This window comes from Culex quinquefasciatus, chromosome 3 (genome assembly GCF_015732765.1).
Source record: "Culex quinquefasciatus strain JHB chromosome 3, VPISU_Cqui_1.0_pri_paternal, whole genome shotgun sequence".
In the NCBI taxonomy this organism is placed as follows: domain Eukaryota; kingdom Metazoa; phylum Arthropoda; class Insecta; order Diptera; family Culicidae; genus Culex; species Culex quinquefasciatus.
Genome location: NC_051863.1, coordinates 7,823,424 through 7,845,711, shown reverse-complemented (window position 1 = coordinate 7,845,711; position 22,288 = coordinate 7,823,424). Strand labels below are relative to the sequence as shown.

Sequence of the window (22,288 nt, the reverse complement as noted above, 5' to 3'; positions counted from 1 at the left end):
AGGTCTTCTGTACGGCCTTCGGGATGGTTTTGAAATTATTTTGGAATCCGGCCCACTTTGCGTTCTCATATAAAGTTCGCTAGAGAAATCATGAACTAAGTTTCTTTAAAAAGAAAAAAATATGTTTTTTTTGACGAAATAACCATAATTGATTTCTGATTTCTACAATATTTATAAGGTCATGGGAAGTATTAAACTAGTGGTGCCTTATTTTCCTGTAGAATTTATAAAGCGATTAAATTTCTGAATTTGGAAATAATGAATATGAAACATTCATTCCTTTAAAAATATAAAATTATGAATGTGATAGTGTGACAAAAACTTTGTATTATCTGGGAATCACGTTGCTAAAAATACTAAGAATAAATAAATATCCAACAGTTCTAAACATCAGATCACTTTCTGACTAAAACTTGTTAGAAATATTGAATAAGGAAAATATAAAATATGAATTCCGAGCTAATATTTTTTGGTTCAATTTTGTTATCCTAAAAAATCGACAGAACATAAAAATTCTATTTGATTATATTTTTGATCTTTTTTTTTGTGCCCGAATCTTTGCATCAAAATGAAACGAGAAGATTGTACTTCGTACGAAAAGATCTTAAAAAATTTCAAAATCATTGAAAAAAACAATTTTTTATCTTGTTCAATAATACAAATTTTTCGAACCAAAATAAACTTCTAAATTTCAATAAATATGATTTTTCCTATAACATACCGATAATTCAAAACTTACTGTTTCTTTAAAATTCACTCAAAAAATCATTGAAAAAATGTTCAAAACATTCAAAGCTTAAATGGAACAATCAAACCAAATGTGTTCGCAAAACCAAGAAAATAATTATAAACACAAAAAAGTTAATATAAATAAAACAAAAAAAATATTTTTTTTAAAGTGAAATATTGTCGAATTGTACTACATTTATATTTTAAAACATAAAATATGATGAGAAAAATTTATGATGAATGTTGATTTTTTTTCAATTGATTTATGTATAATTGGTGACAATTTCTAAGTTGTCAAAAATTTAGTTGTTTGTCAAAATTTCAATTTCAAACTATTCTACTCTACAACTTATTTTTTATTTATATTTACATGTTGCCCACGACTCTGGGGCAAATTTCCAAATAAGCCCGCGATGATCAGCTGGCTGAGGAGCACTGATCTAAGGTCATGCCGATATCCTCTGACCCAACCTGGTCACTTCGTAACCGGTTACCGGTGCCAGTGGGGGACACTTCCGGAGAATTCAAGGAAACATATCACGCGACGTATCAAACATCATGAAATTAAAAATTATCATCATCTAAGGTCATGCAGATATCCTATGACCCAACTTGGTCACTCCGGAACCGGATACGGGTTGCCACTGGGGACACTTCCGGAGGGTCTGTAAGTTAGGTAATTTTGGAAGGTTCAACCAAATTTATCTACTACAGAATATTAAAACCACCATCAATTAAATGGTTCCGGAATGGTAATCGGGCTCGGTTGTGTAGCTGCTAGTGTGATTGCGTCCACATTTCTTGTGACGAGTAATGTGTCATCACGCCTTCTATCGGATGGGGAAGTAGAACGTCGGTTCCAGCCTCAGTTGTTGTACGGTCATTTGATCATTTCAGTTTTCTCCCTGCTATAATTACAATCAACACTCCAAACCAAGCCTGCTTCGGCGGAGTCGCTGGCGGCGGTTGGACTCCCAATTCAAAGGTTGTCAGTCCGAACCCTGGGATGGAAGGTTCCTTGGAAAATGAAAAGGATTTGGTGCTCTCCCCATTAAAACCTTTTAAATCTTAGGTTCGAGAAGAAACTTCAAACTTGGTTCTTTGCATGTTTCACAAATTTCCTCCATTCCCAACCCATTTTCGGTTCCAAATTAATCAGGATGGGCCGGAGGACATCGCCACGAGAAATTGTCTCCCAGTGGCCAGGTTGGATTAAAAAACGTGGGCAAGACCTTTGGTGGTCATAATTTGCAATTTCATGAGGTTTGATATGTCTCATGATATGCTTCCTTGCATACTCCGGAATTGTCCCCCAGTGGCCACCAGTAACCGGTTCCGGCGTGACCAGGGTGAGTCAGAGGACCTCAGATGGTCATAATTTTATATTTCATGAAGTTTGATATGTCGCATGATATGCTTCCTTGCATATTCCGTAAGTGTCCCCCCGTGTCCACCGGTAACCGATTCCGGCGTGACCAGGTTGGGTCATAGGATATTGCCATGACCTTAGCATGGTCATATAATTTTATAATTTCGGAGTGACCAGGTTTGATACGTCGCATGATATGCATGATTCTTCCTGCATACTCAGGAAGTGTCCTCCAGTGGCCACCGGTAACCGGTTCCGGCGTGACCAGGGTGAGTCAGAGGATATCGGAATGACCTCAGATGGTCATAATTTTCAATTTCATGACGTTTGATATGTCGCATGATATGCTTTCCTGCATACTCCGGAAGTGTCCCCAGTGGCCATCGGTAACTGGTTCCGGAGTGACCAGGTTGGGTCAGAGGATATCGGAATGACCTCAGATGGTTATGATTTTCAATTTCATGAAGTTTGATATGCAACATGACGGGTTTCTAGCGATACCATTATTGGAACCGTTTTGGTGGTACCCTGGAACCGGTTCCGGATTGGCCACAGTTGGCCGGAACGATCCCAAACAGTCAGAAGTAGTATGTAGTGTGCGTATGTAATGATTTACAAAAAATCCGGTTGAAAAAATTGACTAATGTGTTGATTTTATAACAAAAGCTGAAAAAATCATGTTTTTCGGATGTTCCGGGTTAACGGAACCGGTGTCCACTTTTGACAAATCATCTCTACGGGAGCTTAAAGTTGAGGTTATTACCCGTCAAATGCAACTGGAAGCAACCCGCTATGTGTTATCGTTCCGGAGATACAGGTCCTCAAAGTCGGGGCCTCAAAAAGGACTTTTTTCGGTTGTAGCAGGTTCCCGGTGGCCACAGTGCCCAAAACCGGTTCTGTCAGTCGGAATCGCAAAGTAGACATTCTAACCTTTCATTTGCGGCCAAGACATCCAAAATCGGTCAAGATTCTGAATTTTGGCAGCCAAATACATTTCTGGGTCATATAGACCCGAGTACCATAAGTGTATGTACGAAACGAAGACCATGGCCAGGTTAAGCAAGTGCATGTTCAATTACTAATAAAGGGTTATTGAATTTTGACGATTTCGTGGACGATGTAAAATTCTTGAAATTTATCAATTTTCAGAATTTTTTTTTTCAAGTGAAATCGTAATAAATATTACTTCTACAGAGGTTATTTACACAGTAAAAAATAATGTAAATTTGGAAGCTGTAATTTTGGAAGGTTGAATATGACCTATTTTATGATGTAATTTTACCTCAATTTAGACAGAAAAAGTGACATTTCACCAGAAAAGTGGTAAAATTACACCTTTTTTCTGACATAAAAGATGTACCCTTCCAGGATGTAATATCACCATGATTTTTTTTCTGTGTAGGTAATTTCAATTGATTAGCTTACTACTAACTAGATTTTTTAGTTTTTTTGAAACTACTTAAATTTAGTATTGTTTTCATTCGCTGTAGTAAAAATGTTACTACTATTTTTTTAAATGTATAATTTCAAAATCCACAGCACCTTAAAGGACCTAATTAAAACAAGTTATGAATAGAAGAAACATAATTTCAAAAGAAATTAAAAGATTCAAGCTTTGTTTTACTCAAAATAAAATGAAGAGTATTTTTTATCTTTGAAATCACATTTGAAAAATATTTCAGATTTTTTTCAGAGTCCTGTTTAATTTTAACGTTATTTGATTATTTGGGTGGATGATCCTCGTGAAAGTTAAAAAATTATAGTATTTTTGCCTATAGATAAATTAAATTTTTAAAATGAGAAGAAATCCTTAAAAAATATTTTGAATGGATTAAATGTCGCAGAAAATTCAAACTATTTTATTGATTTTGGCTGGACAAGATTGTCAAATCATGCTTTGATATGAAATTCAAAAAAAACAAGTTAACTGTAAACTGATAAAACAGAAGCAAATCAGCTAAAACTTTTTAGCTTTATTCGTCGAATATTAAAAAAGCAGTGCAATCTGTGATTTAGACTTAAAATTTTCAGAGTTATTTTAACATTTTTCACGTTCCGCGAAATATGCGTGAAATTTGGTTTTTTGAAATAGAGGTCCCCGTGAAATTTGTTATTTTCGAGCGTGAAAAATCACTAAGCCTAATGATTAGGAATTCTCTTATCGATTTGGTGTCTTCGACAAAAATGTTGATTATGACTTATCAGAAAAAATAGGTACACAGGAAAAAATCTCATTTTTTTTATTTGACATTTTATTACTAAAAATTGAATTTCCAAAATAAATACGTATTTTTTATACTCGAAATTTGTTGATGTAAGAGGTGGGCAAAATCGCTCTTTTTTAGGAGCCGCTCATTTTCGTTCGCTCATTTAAAAGAGCCGCTCTTTTCAATTCTCAAAAACAAATTTATTTCTATATCTATATTTTTTTTTAATTCAATAAATCATATTAATAACAAAAATCATGCCATCTTGAGCCGGTTCTTTCGAAAGATCGAAGTTTAAAAAAGAACCGCAGTTCTTTTTTTGTGAGCCACGGTTCTTTCGCTCTTTTCAGTGAACCGGCTCTTTGAGCGGCTCGCTCTTTTTTTGCCCACCTCTAGTTGATGTGCCATTTTTTAGCTAGAATGTAGGATGGAGCAAAATCTGGTACAAAGAATAAGATTTTTTGAAAAAAAAAATGTTATTTTTAATTTACAATTTCGTGTTTCTTATAACCTAATAGAGTTTTGGAGTTCCTTTCAACTATGGTTTACACTATAATTCAATTGGATGTTCTAACAATCGGTTTGGCAAGAGAAGGAAAAATTAAAAAATAAACCTTTGAAATGGTGCAAAACCTAAAATATTGATAATCAAAATTTCAAAAATGATTTTTAAAATTGAACTTTGCGTGTTAAATTTAGTTGTCCTTGTACCTATACTTTCTGAAAAGTCCAAATCATCAACAACAACTTTGCCTAAGACGTTCGATTGAAACATTTGAAAGTAGTTTTCAACCTAACCGAAAAACATAATTAACAATGAGTAAGGATTTTTTAAATCAATAATTTAAAAAAATATATATATAGCTTTGGAATTGAAACTACACAAAAAATTATCTGACCAATTCGTTAACCGGTAAATCATTCTTATTTTTAACTTTATTCTAACTAATTGTCTTTACTTTAAGTTCCCACAAAAGAAACAACTCATATCAATTTAAGAATAACAATTAACTTAAAACGATACAAATCTTATTTGGTCACACATACAAAGTTAGTAAATTGAGATTATGACCAAATTAGGCAAAACTACTTTTTTTTTTCGTACATAAATTTTTAGGTGGGTTTAGAAGAATAATTAAAAAGTTTATTTTTCGAATAATTTCACAGCCTTTCCTTAGTGAGGAAGGCATAAAGTATAATTCGTGAATTTCAATAGTTTCCGCGAAATCCCGTGAAATTGAAGGATTTTGCGAAAAAGTAGTATATAATAGCATTTATTTTAATGTTTTCAATTATTTTTTTAAACTTTCAGGCTTTTCCTGATTTAGAATTTTGGAAACACAGATTGAAAATACCCCTAGCACTCCGGGATTGTTTTGTGAAGGCTTCATTAATATTTGTTTTTTTTTCCACGGTTGCATGTAACTGAGCAATTCTCTGAGTTTTCGGTCATTCGATTTTTTTTGTATTTTTTAATCCGGCTGAAACTTTTTTGGTGCCTTCGGTATGCCCAAAGAAGCCATTTTGCATCATTAGTTTGTCCATATAATTTTCCATACAAATTTGGCAGCTGTCCATACAAAAATGATATGTGAAAATTCAAAATTCTGTATCTTTTGATGGAATTTTCTGATCGATTTGGTGTCTTCGGCAAAGTTGTAGCTATGGATATAGACTACACTGAAAAAAATGATACACTGTAAGAATTTTTTTGGTGATTTTTAATTTCACTTTTTGTCACTAAAACTTGATTTGCAAAAAAACACTATTTTTAATTTTTTTTATTTTTTGATATGTTTTAGAGGACATAAAATGCCAACTTTTCAGAAATTTCCAGAATGGGCAAAAAATCTTTGACCGAGTTATGATTTTTTGAATCAATACTGATTTTTTCAAAAAATCGAAATATCGGTCGCAAAATTTTTTCAACTTCATTTTTCGATGTAAAATCGAATTTGCAATCAAAAAGTACTTTAGTGATTTTTTGATAAAAAGCACAGTTTTCAAGTTATAGCCATTTTTAGGTAACTTTTTTGAAAATAGTCGCAGTTTTTCATTTTTTAAAATTAGTGCCCATGTTTGCCCACTAGCGTGGCTCACGTTGTATGGACAGCTGCCAAATTTGTATGGAAAATTATATGGACAAACTAATGATGCAAATTGGCTTCTTTGGGCATACCGAAGGCACCAAAAAAGTTTCAGCCAGATTAAAAAATACAAAAATTAAAATTAAAGAAAAAATACCGATTCCGTAGAGAACTGCTCAACTGTAAAAATGAATAAAGCAATAATAGATACTTTTTGAGCAAAATTTAAAAAAAATGCTTGAAATTTGATTTTTAGTTATATTTGTAAGTTCAGGTACCAAAACAAAATTATCTTTAATATACTTTGAAATATTAAGTGAGAATAGAAGTGCAATCAACATGAAAAAGTGCATTATCCTGCATTTATCATCACTTTTAGCACGAATTGACTAGGGATCATTCAGTTATTCGTAGATGTCTCTTAAACCATGCAATATTTTTGAAAGCTTCAACAAGCGTTTGGTAGTTCTGAACAAATCGTACCAATTTCTTTTAAAAGACATCAGGGACTCGATTCCTTAGGCAAAAATAAGTAACTGTGCCAAGTTTGAGCCAAATCAATTAAGATTAAAAGGTCGCTTTTTATCTTTGAAGTATAAAGTTCTTGAGATTTTCTAAAATTTTCATTTATTCCAATCACCCTAATGAAGATTCAAACTCTTAAAAATATGCCATTTTCTGAAATAATTTAGGTTTTTTTCATAGTCCCGTAAAAATGTCACGAAATTCGATGATTTGATGATCCCTTTGAAATCAAGAAATCACTTAACCTAGTGATTGGGGTACTCCTATCCGAACCAGGGTAACCAAAAATTGCGGTTTTCGTCGATTTTCGCAAAAAACACATTTTTCCAAAAATTATATCTCCAGAACGGCTGAACCAACGCCACGTTTCGAAAGAAAAGTTATTAGTTGGGCTTTCAAGTAAAAATGCGTTGAGGTCAAAAATATACATTTTTGAGTACTATTTTTTGGAATTGAATTACGCAACTTTTGGTACCCAAAAATGTCTAGGTCATCGCTTAAACTTTTAAATTATCGTAGTTTTTTCTGAAAAAATGTTTTTTAACCGTTTCCGTCATTTTTCCATTCTTTTATTGAATGTTGATGATTTTTAGATAAAAACTAATCTCAGCTCATAACCAAAGCTTCGACCATGACAACACTATCCAATGAATAACCAGCGAAAATTTAAACTATTGCCATTACGCTATCGACTGACTCTGGCGCCTCCGAAAGCTCAGCCGTGTCAACCCGTAATGCAGCAGCCAGATTGGCCGTCCAAACCCTACCAGCTCAGGGGCCACTTGGTTGGGCCGGGGCCGCTGGAGCGTTTGACAGCAATTCATTCAATCCGCAGAACATCGAACCGAACCAAAGGCCCGCATAATAACTATATCACACGCGCGCCATCGGCGAGAGGGGTGTTGGTTTCCAAAATTTCAACATGAATGACGTTGCGTCCCCACTTGGTCGTTTCAACCTCGAAATGGTCGTGTTAATGTCTGGTTTGTTGAATTTCCACGGTGACGATTAATCGGGGCACCCCTCGGCCTGACCACCACCAGCACTACTACTTCTGATGATGATGATGATGATGTTGCTCATTCAGTGGGTCACAACCACAGCGCGCAGTGCACTCATCGGCGAGGACGATTGGCCCAGACACATCCGGACTCACGGTCCCAGATTGGAGCGGTCGTACGGTATCGACCAGCAGAACCTCCCGGTACCAGCATGCGGGAAAACGTCTGCGTTAAGGGATCGGCTGATGCTGGGCGCAGATAACAAGACCTACCAGCAACGGCGCATAATTGAAACCGATATAACTATTAACCAAACACACATCCCAGACGGAACGGACCAATACGGTGTGGAGACCTATCTCGAACGGATGCGATCCATTTGCGTAACAAACCGTCTCGTGTACTCTGCAGTGTATCTCCTCGGCAATCAGATGCAGATTATTGTAACACTTCTCGGGAAATGATTGCTTAGGGTGGATGCAAGTATCGTGATTCAGAGGCGTGAACAATTTTCATCTAATTGTTGGGAGTTGCTGTAAAAAAGCGCATATTGATTGACCGAAATTGCGGGAAAGATGTTTACACAGTAAAAACACATGGTAGGCAAAATATACCCTTTCTAATCAAACACCTATCTTCGTCATACGAAGAGTTTGATGCTCGATTAAAGCTCCAAAAATACTATTTAGGCTATAAACTTACCACAACAGCACCGCCTCAAGTAAGCACGCAAATTTATGTCGTTTACTGGCCAAAAAGATCAAATTTAATGCACTTTTGAACATATTTTCTATTTTGCGAGACCATTTCTCATCATTTTGGTGGCACACCCATCCACACGCAAGATGAGAGGTTAATTGCTTAACGAAAGTCGCCATCAATATCTTTTCACTTGCGCTAACGATTAAAAAGCGCTTAAGATATAAAATTGCTTACAACTACCGGCAACATGTTCTTTTGAACATTACTTAGTCACTCACTTGAAAAATAATCCCGAAACATGTAAATAATTAGCAAGCGCCATCAAAAAAACAAACGCGTTAAGTCTTTTGACGTTTCAATTTTGACTACCCATTCCAATCGAAGGCTGCAGAAAACCGAGCGAGAAGCGAAGGCAAATAAAGAACAAAGGTTGGCCACCAACCCCACCAGCGTGCCTGTTGAAGTGAGCCAGTGATGCCAGGAAATTTTCTCTATAAATGCTACTTTTCGTGAGTGTTCGCTTAAAATTTCATCAATTTTGGCAGCACGAAGCAGACCCAAAAGAGCGCTGGAAGAAAAAAAGAACTAAGCTGAAAATAGAAAAATGGGCGTGGCCCAATGCACTCGACTGATTAGAATGCATTTGGGAAATATTTTTTTTAAATGCTTGTAATAGGAATAGAATAACTATTATTAAAAATGTAAATAAAAAGAAATGTTCACAAAAAATTGCTCTTCTCGTTGGTCTACTTGGTTTTAGTGAATTTCAAGGAACAATTCAGATTATCCAGCATCATTCAAACACGACCGCTAATTAGGCTTAAAATGGGTATATTTCCCTAATTTTACATCTGGGAACATTCCAAACATTCAATATTACGTCCATTTGAAATGTTAGTCTTGATTTAATTTTTTTGAAAGTATTTTTTTCGAAAAGATCGGAAAATTTCACGTATGTTTTATATTTTAATATTGTAAATCGGACCTATAGTTGCTGAGATATCGACATTAGAAAATGGTGGGTTGTTTGGGTGAGACTTAGAAAACATCAATTTTCCTGTTTTTTAACCTTTGCATGGCAATATCTCAGCAACTAAGGGTCGTATCAACAAAGTCCGAAAAAGCAAAATATAGAGAAATTTCTCAGTTTTTCAAAAATATTTTTTTCAAAGGTGGGCAAACATGGGCACCAATCTAAAAAAATGAAAAACTACGACTATTTTCAAAAAAGTTACCCAAAAATGGCTATAACTTGAAAACGGTGCACTTTATCAAAAATTCACTAAAGTACTTTTTGATTGCAAATTCCATTTTACATCGAAAAATGAAGTTTAAAATTTTTACGACCAATATTTCGATTTTTTGAAAAAATCTGTATTGATTTTAAAAATCATAACTCGGTCAAAGATTTTTAGCCCATTCTGGAAATTTCTGAAAAGTTGGCATTTTATGTCCTCTAAAACATATCAAAAAATAAAAAAATTAAAAATAGTGTTTTTTTGCAAATCAAGTTTTAGTGACAAAAAGTGAAATTAAAAATCACCAAAAATTTTTAACGAGTATCATTTTTTTCAGTGTAGTACATATCCATACCTACAACTTTGCCGAAGACACCAAATCGATCAGAAAATTCCATCAAAAGATACAGAATTTTGAATTTTCACATATAATTTTTGTATGGACAGCTGCCAAATTTGTATGGAAAATTATATGGACAAACTAATGATGCATAATGACTTCTTTGGGCATACCGAAGGCACCTAAAAAGTTTCAGCCCGATTAAATAATACAAAAAAAATCGAATGACCGAAATCTCAGAGAATTGCTCTGTGGAGAATCTCCCTTGTCCCCTTAAAAATTGGAGCATCTACAGTTTTTATCTTGGATGACTGTCATCAAATTGTCCTAGGCAACATGAATACACAAATTGTCGAATATACACGGCAAAAGTCCAATCTGCAATCTACTAAAATCACCGTGTTCAAGCCAAGAGATTACATGACAGATTGGTATGGGTACCAAGCCTTAATTCCGAACATGAGCTCAATCAAACAAAACTTGAGCATCCCAAGCCAAGCACATTTTCCATATGATTTTGTATGGAGATAAATATTTTTTCAGTCCTGATTGTTAAGATTGAAACAGATGTATTAATGTGAAGATAATTAGAAATAACTTTGTATATAAATATAACTAAAAAAATGATTACTTCTAAAATAAACTCTAAATAAAACGTCCTAGTCAATTTTATCAATATCAAAGTAGATCTAGCTTTCACTACATTTCCATTGAAATTGTAAAATGCTACTGACTGCATGAACACTGTTCAACTTTAAATGAAAAACCTTACACGATAATTGCATGATGGTCGGCAATCAGGGCGGTGTAATTGCTTAACCCTCTCCCGCCCATGGTTACTCCAGAGCACCAAAACTTTGAACTCAAATATCTCGGAACTGACACAACTTTTCATGGTGCTTTAAGTTGCAGGTGTTCATTTAGAATGTATACTAACATCTCCCTAAATTTCATCAAATTTGGTTAAGCACAAGCAAAGTTACAGTGTGAAATGTAAACAAAAATGGGCCAATTTTAGGGAAATAAATAAGACCTGTTTTCGAAAGCCCGTAAAAATTACCAAACACAAAATTATATGAAACAAAAAATGTTTTGCTATCATTTGAATCTTGGACAAGAACCCCTGTGAATAACATTGTGAGTTTGGACCGGTTTTAAGTGTTTTTCAACCTTATTCATTTGGTGCACCAGAGCACCACCTAGGCATATGAGCAACTAAATATTCAGGAGCACTTTTTTTCTAAATTACAGAAAAAAGCTTATTTTTATCAAAACAAAAGTTTATAAACGTTTTGACTATTCATAAACAAGACAAAACATTGTTATTAGACCGATAGTTTTATTATTTTCCTCATTTTTCATGAAAATTGTTGTTTGTGGGTTTTGAATGAGTCAATCAAAGAAACCTGAAAATGCAGAGATTTTAGAATTTGTAGTTAATACTTCAGAAATATGGCTGTAAGACCAAAGAATAAGTAGTTTCGAAGCGTTTTCAAACAAATGAATCAATAGATTTGAAGAAAACGAGATTTTGTGGTTTAAAAAAAAGTTGCTCATCTTCCTGATGGTGCTCTGGTGCACCACTTCAAATTCAACTTTTTTGCATCAATTCGATGTTGGTGGGTCAAAGTAAAGTATTTCCTGCATTATTGTACCAAAATTTAGCCATTTACTATTTTTACGATAGGCAAACAGCTCTGGGCGTTAGAGGGTTAACAATCATACTTATGCCGACAGAGCAAAACCGCCATAACTTTTGAATAGGGCGTAACTTTGTTTGTTTTTTTTCCAAAATTTTAAAAAAGCTGCAGCTGAAAACATCTTGGACTGATTTTCAAATTGTCGTTGCAGAAGAAAAAGGGTTTGTTAGCTCTTTTTGTAAACCAGCTAAATAGTAGTAACAGATTTCTTTTAACCGCAGAAGGTTGAACTTATCGATTGAAAATTCAACAACTCCAAACAGTAAAACAATACAAACAGCTTTACTTAGCACCAGACATGCATCGGCACTAAGAGCTCTTCTTAACGGCGCTCAGCTTGTCCTAGATGACATTTTCGTTTAAAGTCATGTTATGCTTGTTACCCAATAACGCATTGTTTTTAACATGAATAATGTGAAGAAAACATTGATTCGTTGGAAAACCCTATTTTAGCTCTATTTTCAGGTGGCTGTGCTCACAAACTCTCAAGAAGAACTTCTTTAAAGCTCTTTGAGTATACTTAAAGGTTCTTACCCTATATCTCAGTTGTTTTCAATATAATCTCTTAGGGTCTGGCGCAACATGCTGGGAATTATCTACGTGAAATGCCAAACAAATTTCTCTAAAAAGGGGAGTTTGAGCGGATGCACGTCTGCTTAGCACAAGTGTGTTGTACACTTTAGCGTTGAAAATTACATTGCAAACATTATATAATATGGCACCTAATCTGCACCGTCATCCTAGATAAATGCCAAGCTTAAATGTGAATTGCTGAAGTACGAATAAAATACTGACCTTAGCTGATTTTGAATTAGAATGACAACACGTTGTTCAACGATTGGCAGTTAAAGGTTAGGTCCGTTTCTATATTTTAAAATTAAAATAAATCATTCCGGGTAGAAATTCATGCAGTTCACCAAGCAAGTGATAAAGTGATTGAAAAACAACTCTTTCAGGATGAAAAGAACAAGCACAGTCCATCCGTTTGGACAGTCTCAATATGAACCACTACGGCTACAACGGACAGTGTTCAGGATCTTCGGTTACTACCCAGGAGACTCGGGCTTTCTGCACTGGTCTATGATTGGAGTTTTTGTGTTTCACTTCTGGTCCCAGGCACAGCTTTGCTATTGGGAATTTCAACATTTTTGGGCAAACATTACAGATGGTGACATTTTTGTGGCTCTTATAGTAATAACCCCATCTCTGACTCGGTTTGGGGTATTGCTGAAGTGCACTTTCCTGTTTGTCAAACGAAAAAGGTTGAAACAGCTGCTGGACAAACTTATCAATTTGTATGACCGTAAGGATAGTTTAGCAGCAAATTAGACAAAACAATTAACGTTTACCATTTCTACAGAAGCAAAACCAGATGAAAAGTCAATCTACCAATCGGTAGCATACTGGAGCCAAAAGTTCACAAAATTTGAACTTATTTTCTTTCTTGCAACTTGTGTGTTCTTTACAACCATTCCTTTGGGATTGATGCTGTATCAAGCCATTTGGAGCCCAAACGAACCACGATTATTTTTACTCCCAACACATGTAAAGTAAGTTGAAGTTTTTTTTTTTTTCAAAGAAAATATCTATACTTTATACGTCCAGCCTACCTTACAACTACCAGCATTCTCCCGAATTCGAATTGACATTCCTATGGGTAACCTACATCGTGTTCACCCCTTGCTTCATGCTGGCTGGCAGTGATGGTCTGTTCATCGGAGTTTGTCTCCTTGTCACCAGCCAGTTCCGCGTGGTCCAGCACCAGCTGGAATTGCTCGATCAGGAAGTGAGCTCTAAACCCGAATACTCGGATGAACCCGCCTCAGAAAACAGTCGAGTCTTGCATCAACTGAAGCTTATTGCTGACCGGCACGGTCAAGCGATCGAAATTGCTCATGTAATGTCGTCACTTTTTGTGCCGAATGTCTTTACTTGTTACACGATTGCGGCCATCAAGCTAGGGCTGACATGTCTAATTATTTTGGAGGTAATTTTTAAAACTGTTGACTTTCGTCTAACTTTAACAAAACGCATATTTTCAGGCGAAAATCTTTGTAAAGTTAATCTTCATATTTGGATCATTAGGAATCGTAACAGAGATTTTCGTCTACTCGTACGGCGGATCAAAATTGATGGAAGAGGTCATCTTTTTCAAATGTTTTAATTGAATTAATCCAAATAATTAAAGAAAAAATCCTTTCTCTAACTACAGAGTCAAAACGTCGGCCGCAGTGCATACCATTTCCCATGGTATCGCTACGACAAAAACGTTCGAAAGCTCGTCCAGCTGATGATGATTCGGGCGCAGAGACCATCCAGGGTGGAAATTCCATTTTTCGAGGCGACCATTGCCACCTTTGGAATGGTAAGTAGGGAAAATATGCCAATTTTAAGCCTAATAAGCGGTCGTGTTTGAATGATGCTGGATAATCTGGATTGTTCCTTGAAATTCACTAAAACCAAGTACACGAACGAGTAGAGCAACTTTTTGTGAACATTTCTGTTTATTTTCACTTTTATTAAAGATTATGCTATTCCTTTTACAAGCATTTAAAAAAAATATTTCAAAAATGCATTCTAATCAGTCGAGTGTATTGGGCCACGCCCATTTTTCTATTTTCAGCTTAGTTCTTTTTTTTTCTTCCAGCGCTCTTTTGGGTCTGCTTAGTGTTGCCAAAATTGATGAAATTTTAAGCGAACACTCACGAAAAGTAGCATTTATAGCGAAAGTTTCCTGGCAGCACTTGCTCACTCCAACAGGCGCTGCACCAGCATGTTGGTGGTGTTGGTGGCCACCCTTTGCTCTTTATTTGCATTCGCTCCTCGCTCGGTTTTCTTCAGCCTTCGATTAGAATCGGTATTCAAAATTGAAACGTCAAAAGACTTAGCGCGTTTGTTTTTTTATTGGTGCTTGCTAATTACTTACATTTTTCGGGATTATTTTTCAAGTGAGTGACTAAGTAATGGACAAAAGAACATGTTGCCGGTAGTTGGAAGCAATTTTATGTCTTAAGCGCTTTGAAATCGTTAGCGCAAGTGAATAGATATTGATGGCGGCTTTCGTTAAGCAATTAACCTCTCATCTTGCGTGTGTGCCATCAAAATGATGAGAAATGGTCTCGCAAAATAGAAATTATGATCAAAAGTGCATTAAATTTGATCTTTTTGGCCAGTAAGTGGCATAAATTTGCGTGCTTACTCGAGGCGGTGCTGTTGCTGGTAAGTTTATAGCCTGAAAAGTATTTTGGAGCTTTAATCGAGCATCAAACTCTCCATAATTCACTTTTTTAGCAATGGTGGATAATAGTCGTTTTTAATGATGGGCAGATTTTACTTTGATAAACGTAACACCTTACCCCATAAATTATGAATTACTCAAGGAAAATAATTTCGATATCTTTTGCAAAGAATAAGCGGACATAACTTGCTTCAGAATAATCTCCATGCAAACTTTGGAGAAAAAACATTCGACCATGGCTTTCCTGTTTTTGAAAAATTCATAATGCACGTGTTTTTAAGGTCTCCAGTATTTTTTGTAAATTTTGTAGGTCAGTGTAATTATTCCTGGTGCTTTCTTCAACATTCAGATTTTTTACCGAAACTGAAACTGCATTTTGAATAAATTGACTTTTTATTTTTGTCTTTCTACAAAACAGATCATTCGAACGGCTGGATCCTACATGACGCTAGTGCAGTCTTTGGTGGAATTGTAAGTTTTGCTGAACCAATCCACTACATACTAGATTTTTATTATTTTACCAATGTTAGAAAAATACTTTGAGCAATATTTGTTCTAAAAAAACTTTACTTCATCTGTTCTACCTTTATTGCCTGCTTTTAACTTGTGCAGTGAAACCTCTTTTTACGCGATGCGTTACGTTTTTCTAATATGGGTCATTCCATCTGAAGCGGAACAGCATTTGAAAATTACCCTCTCCGATCCTGCTCAAATTTGGCAGGGCTGTTGATACTATCAAAACATGCAAGAATCCGGAATTTCATCCAAATCGGACCACCCCCTCCATTTTTGTACCTCCCCAAAAATCGACTTTTTGGCGATTTTTGAACAAACCTCCTAGTTTCAAACGACAATAACTCAGGAACCACAAATCTTAGAGGGTCGGTCTTAGACTCAATTTTGAAGGAAATTGGACGTAGAATCCATTTCCGTGATCAAAATTTAGATTAATTTATTTTTTCTACCTGTATTGCGCAATTGAAAACTTTAAACAATCGTATCTCAAAACACCCCAACTTATTTTTTTTATTTCACCTCACCATCGTGTTCCCCGGCCAATTTTACATAAGAATCACTTATCGACAAAAATGAATATGTTTCGTTCCAGAGATATCGAATTTTAAAGTTTTGTGTTTTCGAGATTACCTACATCAGCTTCATTCGCCGCATCTGCTAGAAGGACACAGGCGGGCTGATCAATAACTGCTACCTGGCCATTTATTGAAATAATATTTCATCATAAATAATCTTTATCAAATTGGACAAAAAATGACCGTATAACACTGTAGGAAACTGGAGTTGAATCACGAATGTGCTCAAAAACAATGAATGAAGTGAATTTCTGTGCTAACCCATAGGACAGAGCAATAACGCGCACAGTAAAGGGCAGAATTGGATTCCGACGGAGCGAGCAGGAAAATGCAATTAATCTTGTTAGTAACACTGAACTTGACCGAGCCACGTAGCCCAGTGGTAACGCTTCCGCCTCGTAAGCGGTAGATCGGGGTTCAAATCCCGGCTCGGACCAACACAACTGGTGATCTTTTCCTTCTGGAATTGATTGCTTAGTAATGGGAAGGTAGTGTATCGTCACAAACTGGACCTTATCACGACACCTTAGGGAGGCGACCTATGGAATGTTAACATTAACCTTAACATGTTAACATTAAGTTGAGAATGAAACTGCCACTGAATCCGCTTTGTAAATGCCGGCCCCGATACTCTTCAAGGGTGTTCCCCTCAGGAACTGGGAAAGATTTACTTTTTTTAGTAACACTGAACAATAAATGCACGATACATTACTGAGTAAAAAATATGAACTAAAATTTATAAAATTTGTGTATACGTTGTACTCTAGTGAAGGACGATCACAAGGAGCAGGAAAAGGATTTATGGAAAGTATAAAACTGAAAAATGTAAGAAAATCACAAAGTTTGATCTGCTGCAAAGCGGCTAATTCCCCTAATTTAGTTGCGATGATTTCGACACCGTCCGAACAACAGTATTTTTTCTTATATCAATCTTGGATTCTTTTAATTAAATGGTGCTGGCTCACAATATAAAAATTGATTTAATATGATCAATCTTTTAAATCATAAATCGGATTTGCCAAATTATGGTAAAGTGTCACTAATAAACTATAATAATAATAATAATAATAATAATAATAATAATAATAATAATAAAGCAGGTTTTGGGGTTTTTGCTGAATGGCACTATTTTGCTACCGCCCATGATAAAGGCCCTAGTCATGGCCTCGGAGGTACTCTAAAACAAAAACAACACGTAAAATTACCCAATAAATATTCCTTTCGCAAAAATAGATTGATCAAGAGAGGGGAACAGCATCTAATTCCAGCGTACCTCTACTGTTGCCATATCAGCGCTTTGGCATTCAATCGAGTGATAAATAGCTCAATAATAAGTGAACAAGCCAGTTTCTATCAAAAGTTTTGCAAAATTTGTTGTTTAAATAGTGCAAATGAGTAAATTGGACGAAACTAGGAGCGAGGACTTAACCTGCCAAACATACTAGAATTTCTAGGTATTAGCTATATGAATAACTATTTGCGTAAAATTATAAAAATATAAATTAAATTAATCATCTCCCAGAACACCAGGTAGCAGTTATTGATCAGCCCGCCTGTGTGCTTCTAGCAGATGTGGCGAATGAAGCTGATGTAGGTAATCTCGAAAACACAAAACTTTAAAATTCGATATCTCTGGAACGAAACATATTCATTTTTGTCGATAAGTGATTCTTATGTAAAATTGGCCGGGGAACACGATGGTGAGGTCAAATAAAAAAAATAAGTTGGGGTGTTTTGAGATACGACCGTTTAAAGTTTTCAATTGCGCAATACAGGTAGAAAAAATAAATTAATCTAAATTTTGATCACGGAAATGGATTCTACGTCCAATTTCCTTCAAAATTGAGTCTAAGACCGACCCTCTAAGATTTGTGGTTCCTGAGTTATTGTCGTTTGAAACTAGGAGGTTTGGTCAAAAATCGCCAAAAAGTCGATTTTTTGGGGAGGTACAAAAATGGAGGGGGTGGTCCGATTTGGATGAAATTCGGGATTCTTGCATGTTTTGATAGTATCAACAGCTCTGGCAAATTTGAGCAGGATCTGAGAGGGTAATTTTCAAATTCGCACTTTTTCGTGCACAGTTGAGATGGAATGACCCATATGTCAGTTTCTCTGGAACTAGACAATATTTTTGCAATATTTTGAATGCGATTTGTAGGTTTTGTTCAGATCTACAAAACGCGTTTTGCAAACATATTGTATGGTTTAAGAGAAATCGACGAAACAAAAAGCGTAACGCCACCGCGTTAAAAAAGGTGTTTCTCTGTACACTCAACCCCCGGTGGTTGGTCACTTTTTCGTTTGACACTTTTCTAGTTTTTAGTTTGCTTGTGACGAACTGTCACTTTTTACACGGCGCTCACGAACTCTACCACAACAAACGTTTGGTAGTGTGTGTGAACTCCGTGTAAAAGGGGTGTCAAACTCTTGGTCTGCTTGGTGCTTGATGTTTACATTTTTGCTATAAAAATCTAGCATTAGCTTTAAATTGCAACAAGTTACTTTTAAATTAGGTTAGGTTCAGTAGAATGTAATTTGTCATAATAAACAGTAAATTTTTATCAAGTGATTTTTGATTTCTAGAGTAAATTTTCATATCAAACAGTCATGGATTTCCTATGCAGATAGGACCTTTTGAAAATTTAATCTAGATTTATTAACTGCCTTCGATTTGCTTCATTGCCTATTGCTTAATTCAAACCCACAAAAACTATTTTTAATATTTTAGTGACTGAAGATTCACCAAGCAATGTGGTTCAAACTAGGATAATAAATATAAATAAAGGTTATTTAGAGTTTTTCATGATGACGAAGCAAAACAGCAACACTAAGCATCTAACATAGAATCGAAAGGTAATAGTTGTTTGGTTAAATAATTGATTCCAAAAAAATTTAAATTGAATGACATGCATTTTTGTTATAGGGAAAATAAATAATAAATAACATAACGTGTCTGTAAAGTCTCTTAATATAAGTTCAGATAAACTAGCGGTCAGTCTACAAGTTTACGTGCCTTGTGCGCATCTTTATAAAGATTACATTCAACATATATCGATACAACGGGTTTCAAGAATCTATCAATTGCGTTCCATTCAAATTTATTGTTTGAATCATTGTCAGAATGCCAAAAACATCGTCCGTGCACCCATTCCGCCAATCCCGGTACGAACCTCTGCAATCGCAACGGAGGGCATTCAGGATCTTCGGTTACTACCCGGGCGATTCGGGCTTTCTGCACTGGTCACTGGTTGGCGTTTTCCTGTTTCATTACTGGTCCCAGGTTCAGCTGTGCTACTGGGAGTTTCGCCACGGCTGGGCCAAGATTCGCGAAGGTGAGGTGTTTGTGGCGCTGGAAGTGATGACACCTACCCTGAGCCGGGTCGGGGCACTGCTCAAGTGCTCAGTTTTGATCGTCGGACGGAAGAGGTTGAAAAAATTTCTGGACAAACTTGTCGAGCTGCATGACCGTGAGAAATGTTTTTATTTGGTGTTGTGGCAATTAGGGCGTCCAATTTTCTCGGGTTTTGAATTTCCCGGGAAACGGGAAAAATATTTTTGGAATCCCGGGAATTCCCGGGATCCCGGGAAATTTTTGAATCAGTAATAAAATCTATGTTTCATTATATTTGTTATGTTTTCAAGCTTAAAATCATTGAATTAGCTTAATAATATCAAATGGTTATAATCCTCACTTCAATCTAAACAAAGACGACAGTTTTAAAATAGCCTAAAAGATTTTTTTTGTCTTTGTGGTGTTTAGAATTTTATATCAACTACTATTTTTAATTCCAGTATGATTAATCATTTTTTTATTTGCGAATCAAATTACATAATTCTTGAGTTTTTTTTTTTTTTTTGAAACGGTCCAATAAGCTTTTGTTTTCCATATGTTTATAGGACCTATTCAAAAAAAACTTTGGAATTCTTTCATATTTTTTTCTTTTATATATATTTTATATGACATGACTAAAACAGCTAGAAAACAAACAACGACAATAAATAAAATGATACCAGTCAATGTAAAATTTTAGATAAGTTTTGAATTCATTGTTTTATATAAAACATATTTTACAAATTATCTTCAAGTTACTACCGCCAACCGAGGGAAAATCAGAATTACAGTCTAAATAGGTACAAAAGATTTTAGAGCAATACATTTGGAAGTACAAATTGTTTTGTTCTGTTACTGTTTCAACCGAAGTAGTCCAAAACGTCATGCAAATATTTTTTGCTTTAATAGCTGTATTTATTCGTTACATTTGTACGTATTTGCCCTAGATGCCGGTGTTTGATTATAAATAATTTGATATGAGATTTATTTTTTTTTTATTTAAAATCGAAAATATACGTAAATATATCCAGTTTTTCAAAAAAATAAAATAATAGAGAAAAAATGTAAAGCACTAGGCATTTTGCGGACCTAGTAATTCAAATTATAATATTTTTTCCTTAAATGCCAATTTAATGCTGAGATTTGCTGAATACATATTTTAATTCATTTTATTGTTCTACTATTTTCACAACCAAATCTGAATTTCCAGACCAAAATATGATTTTTTTTCAATTTCGGGAATTCCCGGGACAAATTATAGAAAATCCCGGGATTCGGGAATTCCCGGTTTAGGAAAAATCCCGGGATTTTTGTCCCGGGAATTCCCGGGATGGACGCACTAGTGGCAATCGATGAACATTTTTGAACTTACAGAGGCTGATGAGAATGAGAAACCAATCTACAAATGGGTTACATACTGGAGCCGACAATTCACGAATTTCGAACAGAACTTCTTTCTAGTCACTTGTCTCTTTTTTTCACTATTTCCACTGGGGGTGATGCTGTTTAACTCAATTATGAATCCAAACAACCCACGGATCTTTCTGCTACCAACGCAAGTAACGTAAGTCGTAATTTGTATAAATATTAAAAAAATAACCCAATCATTTACAGTCTCCCATACGAATACAAGTACTCACCAATGTTTGAGTTGACATTCCTGCTGATGTCCTACATTACGTTTACCCCTTGCTTCATGCTGGGTGGCAGCGATGGCCTGTTCATCGGCGTCAGTCTACTCGTCAGCAGCCAGTTCCGTTTAGTCCAACAGCAGCTGGAGAATCTCGAGGTTGAAGAGAGCCTTTCCGAAGATGTTCCCGCTGAGAACAAGCGAATTTTGAAACAATTGAAGCAAATCGTCCAGCGTCACAATCAGGCCATTGAAATGTCCCAGGAAATGTCCTCGTTGTTCGTTCCGAACGTATTTACATGCTACACTATCGCCGCCGTTAAGCTGGGTATGGCATGTCTTATTATGTCCAAGGTAAGCTTCTACAAGCCTTGTACATTCTTTATTTTAACAGTCTTTGGTTTAGGCTGACATCTTAGTGAGGATTATCTTCTTGTTTGGTTCGCTCGGAATTCTTACAGAAATTTACATCTATTCGTTTGGTGGGACTCTTTTGATGGAAGAGGTAATTTTATCGCGCACAACTCTTTTGAAATACAGTGTTCTAATTTACTAATTTCGTCTTTTTAGAGTGAAAATGTTTGCCACAGAGCATACAATTTCTCGTGGTATCGCTACGACCGGGAAGTCCGTCAGCTCATCCAAATGATGATGGTTCGAGCTCAAAGGCCGTGCAGGGTGGAAATACCATTCTTTGAAGCATCAGTAGTCACTTTCGGTGCCGTGCGTATCAATCAAAATTTCTTGTGCGAAAAAAAATATACATTTTACCATTTTAATTTCCAGATTATTCGTACTGCTGGATCTTACATGACGATTATGCAGTCTTTTGTGGAAAACTAAACATAATAACATAAGATGTAGGAATAAGATTGGTATACAAATTTCATCGCAGTTTTAATGTAAATATTCTCATAAAAGTTAACTGCACTCAAAATAAATATGATAAAATAGTATCAAAACCAACTCCTGATAGCTTCAAACAATTGCACACTGCTCAATGTTGAACTCACTCATCAATATTTTAAAATCCCCTGCATTTAGTATAATAAGCCATATAGAAGATGTCCAAAAATATATTAAATTTCCGAACATTTGTA

At 35.4% G+C, this 22,288-nt stretch overlaps 1 protein-coding gene across 3 annotated transcripts; it reads left to right on the top strand.

Annotated features, from left to right (window-relative positions):
- Positions 1 to 12,708: 12,708 nt before the first annotated feature.
- LOC6045479 lies at positions 12,709 to 22,288 on the top strand. 3 transcript variants are annotated; one of them, XM_038265780.1, is made up of 13 exons: positions 12,709 to 12,749; positions 12,855 to 13,201; positions 13,259 to 13,448; positions 13,639 to 13,885; positions 13,941 to 14,039; positions 14,111 to 14,263; positions 15,555 to 15,607; positions 19,348 to 19,694; positions 20,933 to 21,122; positions 21,173 to 21,542; positions 21,595 to 21,693; positions 21,759 to 21,911; positions 21,975 to 22,288. In XM_038265780.1, exons 2-13 carry the CDS (start codon positions 12,856 to 12,858, stop codon positions 22,029 to 22,031), a joined length of 2,304 nt encoding a protein of 767 aa, XP_038121708.1. In that variant the 5' UTR covers positions 12,709 to 12,749; position 12,855; the 3' UTR covers positions 22,032 to 22,288. The 3 variants fall into 3 exon arrangements, with proteins under 3 accessions (XP_038121708.1, XP_038121706.1, XP_038121707.1); XM_038265778.1 differs by having other exon boundaries at positions 13,504 to 13,885; XM_038265779.1 differs by lacking the exon at positions 13,941 to 14,039 and having other exon boundaries at positions 13,504 to 13,885.

What these genes read in the sequence shown, in the direction of transcription:
- LOC6045479 (XM_038265778.1), top strand. Translation starts at nt 12,856, where the DNA reads ATGAAAAGAACAAGCACAGTCCATCCGTTTGGACAGTCTCAATATGAA. An exon ending in CATGTCTAATTATTTTGGAG is followed by an intron (nt 13,886 to 13,940) that starts GTAATTTTTAAA and finishes GCATATTTTCAG; the next exon opens with GCGAAAATCTTTGTAAAGTT. An exon ending in GATCAAAATTGATGGAAGAG is followed by an intron (nt 14,040 to 14,110) that starts GTCATCTTTTTC and finishes CTCTAACTACAG; the next exon opens with AGTCAAAACGTCGGCCGCAG.